We start from the raw sequence: 3,454 nt of genomic DNA on the forward strand, positions 1-3,454 counted from the left end.
TATATGTTTTTTTTTTTTTTTTTTTTTTTTTTGTAGTATCATTATAATATTGTTGGTATAATTCTGTGCTATTATTTTTATAATTTTAATTTTTTTGTTTTTTTTAATCATATATTTGTTTTACATATAATACTGTATATGCATTCTTTATTTATTTTATTTTTCCTATTTATATTTTTATCTTTGTTTAAGTTTTATTTTTTTTGTATATTGTTTTTAAAATGGAAAAAGAATTTTTATACGTCTAAGATTAATTTATTTTTAATCCTTTTGTTTTTTCAATTTATATTTTTTTTAAGGAACACGTTGAAAGAACTTATAAAAAAATTCTCAACTCTGTATTATAAATATTACTTGTCCAAAAGATATTTTATAAGTATTAAATTGAAATTATGTGTATATTAATCAAAAAAAAAAAAAAATAAATATATATATATATATATATTATGATAAATGTGTATTGCTTCTTCCTTATTTAGCATTTATTTTCTTTATTTTTTTTTGAAATACAATATTATATTTGATATTAGACATTTTAGTTTATAATAGAATTTTGAAATATGAAAATATAAAAATATGTATGAAATGTTAAAAAATCATAGGACAAAAAAATATAGAGATATATAATGTCTTCATTATTAATAAAGCAAATAAAAATAATATTTTATGTATTTCTAAACAAATTATTTATTGTTAATATGATAGTATATTACATTTGGAGAACGTAAGAAAGAAATCTAGATATATGAAGACATTTCTTATTTCTAGACAGAAAAACAAAGATACTGTTTCTTTTCGCTATTAATATATATATATATATATATATATATATATATATAGTATATTTACTTATGTTTCTTTTAACATATATAAATAAATAAATAAATATATATATATATATATATATATATATATATTTATATATATATTATATCTTTTTAAAACGTTTTATATATGATTTGTTTGTTTTATTCGTGTGTTATTTAATCATTTTATTTTTTTTTTGAATTCTATTCTCTTATTCAATACACGTATTGTACAAAAGAACGATATATTATTATACCTTGGATATATGAATTAATAAATTATTTATCATCTGATTTATACTATTAAAAATATAGAAGAAAAATGAAATTAAGTTGTAATTATTTGTCTAAATTAAATAAAAAAAAAATAAAAAAGCAAAATGAAATACTTAATGAAGAATTACGAAAAATTGAAGATGTATGTGTATAAATATTATTCATATTTAATACATATATAAAATCAACTTATTATAATTTTTTTTTTTTTTTTTTTTTCTTGTGTATTTTTTATATTTGCCCATTATAGAAATGGTTTAACGATGATGATGAAAAAAACAACACTGAGGAAAATGATAAATTAACTAAAAGAAAAGTACATAAAATGAGAAATTAAAAATAGGCATATATAAATATATAATTGTATTTATTTTTATATAATAAGCAATATGAAGATAATAAAATAGACACAAATATATCATAATGGTTATTGATCAGATGAATTTTTACATATATATATATATATATTTATTTATTTATTTATTTTTATGTTATTTTTTTAAAGGAAATGTTAGAGTTTATACAAAAACAAGATGAATTTAAAAATTTAAAGAAAATTTCTTCTGATGAAGATGATGTATGAAAAAATATTGAAAGAATTAGTATGAACCAGTTAATTTATATAAAATATCGAAATTGGAAGCCTCATTTCTTAATCATTTTTCATTGTATAGAAGCCACCAGAAAAAAAAAAGGAGCGTATTATTAAAAATGATAAAGATTTATTAAAAGAATTACAAAAGCAAATTAAGGAAAAAAAGTTACAGCTGAAAAAAATAAAATAGTACAATGTTATACACACATATATATATATATATATATATATAATATGGTTATATTTGTTATATACTTAATTTTGTATATTTTTATATATACTTTGTATTAATATTATATATTATTTTTTATTTTATTTTATTTTTTGGGGGGAACTATTTAGATTACAAAAAGAAAAGTTAAATAAGGAAAACCAAAAGAGAGAAGAAATCGAAACAATTTATTTATCAGAACTTGAAGAGAAACAAAAGGAGGAAGAGAAAAATGTTATATTAAGAAATAAAGAAAGTGCTTTAATAATTAAAAATCAAATGGAGGAAAATACAGTAAAGGGAAATTTGGAAAATATAAAATATACAAAAAAAAAGTACACACACATATATATGTATTATATATATATATATATATATATATATATATATATATATATTTGTATGATTATCATAAAAATTACCTCTATAATATATAGCTAAGGAAACATGAGGAAGAAAAATTAAAAATTATAGAAGGTGAAATTATGAAAAAACGTTTTGAGAAAAATAAAATCGATGAATTAGAAAAAAGGAAAGAAAAAATATCCGAACAGAAAGAACTTTACAGCTACATATTGGAGAGTAATAAAAAGCACATAGAAGGTAAGGGGGATTACAACTGTATATGTAATATATTGTATAATATTTATATGTTTAATATGATAAGAATGTTATTCATATTTTTATTGTTTATTTTATTATTTTTATTAAACAGCTATAAATGAACAAAAGAAAGAGGAAAAGAGAAAAGATGCAGAGTAATATGATAGAAGATAAAATATGAGTGAACTGGATTATTTATTCTTTATACATTATCCTTTTTCATTAAGTATATATCTTCTTCTTTTTTTTTTTTTTTTTGTAAAATAAAATTATAATAATTTTAGATATGTAAGATATTTAGAAGAAAAGGCAAAAAGAGAAAAGGAATACGATGAAAAAATAAAAAAAGAAAAAGACGATAAGGAAAAAGAAATACATGAAATAAGGATGAAGCAAAAAAAGAATGTTGAATTGGCTGCTCATTTTGATGAAATACAAGCATTAAAGTATGTACATTATAATAAATGTTCTGTTTTGTTTATTTTGAAAAGATGAATTATATTTATAATTATAAAGGAGCATAATAATATAATTTTTATTTTTTCATAAAGATGGCAGAAGGAAACCAAGCGTAAAGAAGATGAAAAAAGAATTATTGAGGAAAAAGAGAAGAACAGAAAAAACGAAGAATTAAAGGAAGCAAGATTGATAGCAATGGTTAATAAATAAATAAATAAATAAATATATATATATATATATAGAATGTAAATTGAAAAAAAAAGCGGATTCATACAAAACATATGCATAGACCTTATAAAATAATCATTTTTTTGGTGATAATTATTATATAGGTAGAAAAAAAGAAAAAGGAAGATGAAAAAATAGAAGAACGTAAGAAGGACGCTGAAAATTTGAGAGAAATATATGAACGTCATGTAATACTTTTCAAGATAAAAAAGAGAGAATATATCTATATATATATATATATATATTTATATATTATTGATTTTTTTTTTTTTTTTT

General features: G+C 18.1%; 1 protein-coding gene across 1 annotated transcript in view; it reads left to right on the plus strand.

The window, feature by feature from the left end:
* Nucleotides 1-1,128: 1,128 nt before the first annotated feature.
* The window catches only part of PRSY57_0629200 (hypothetical protein), a gene marked incomplete at both ends in the record, with an annotated part of 2,726 nt that continues 400 nt past the window's right edge, over nucleotides 1,129-3,454 (plus strand). Inside the window, 10 exons of the mRNA XM_020114639.1 lie at nucleotides 1,129-1,224; nucleotides 1,333-1,398; nucleotides 1,588-1,659; nucleotides 1,757-1,842; nucleotides 2,020-2,182; nucleotides 2,326-2,491; nucleotides 2,604-2,646; nucleotides 2,776-2,937; nucleotides 3,043-3,148; nucleotides 3,283-3,366. Of these exons, the coding sequence (XP_019970710.1) occupies nucleotides 1,129-1,224; nucleotides 1,333-1,398; nucleotides 1,588-1,659; nucleotides 1,757-1,842; nucleotides 2,020-2,182; nucleotides 2,326-2,491; nucleotides 2,604-2,646; nucleotides 2,776-2,937; nucleotides 3,043-3,148; nucleotides 3,283-3,366 (1,044 nt within the window). The remainder of the gene's footprint in view (nucleotides 1,225-1,332; nucleotides 1,399-1,587; nucleotides 1,660-1,756; nucleotides 1,843-2,019; nucleotides 2,183-2,325; nucleotides 2,492-2,603; nucleotides 2,647-2,775; nucleotides 2,938-3,042; nucleotides 3,149-3,282; nucleotides 3,367-3,454) is intronic.

This window comes from Plasmodium reichenowi, chromosome 6 (assembly GCF_001601855.1).
Source record: "Plasmodium reichenowi strain SY57 chromosome 6, whole genome shotgun sequence".
Classification (NCBI taxonomy): Eukaryota; Apicomplexa; class Aconoidasida; order Haemosporida; family Plasmodiidae; genus Plasmodium; species Plasmodium reichenowi.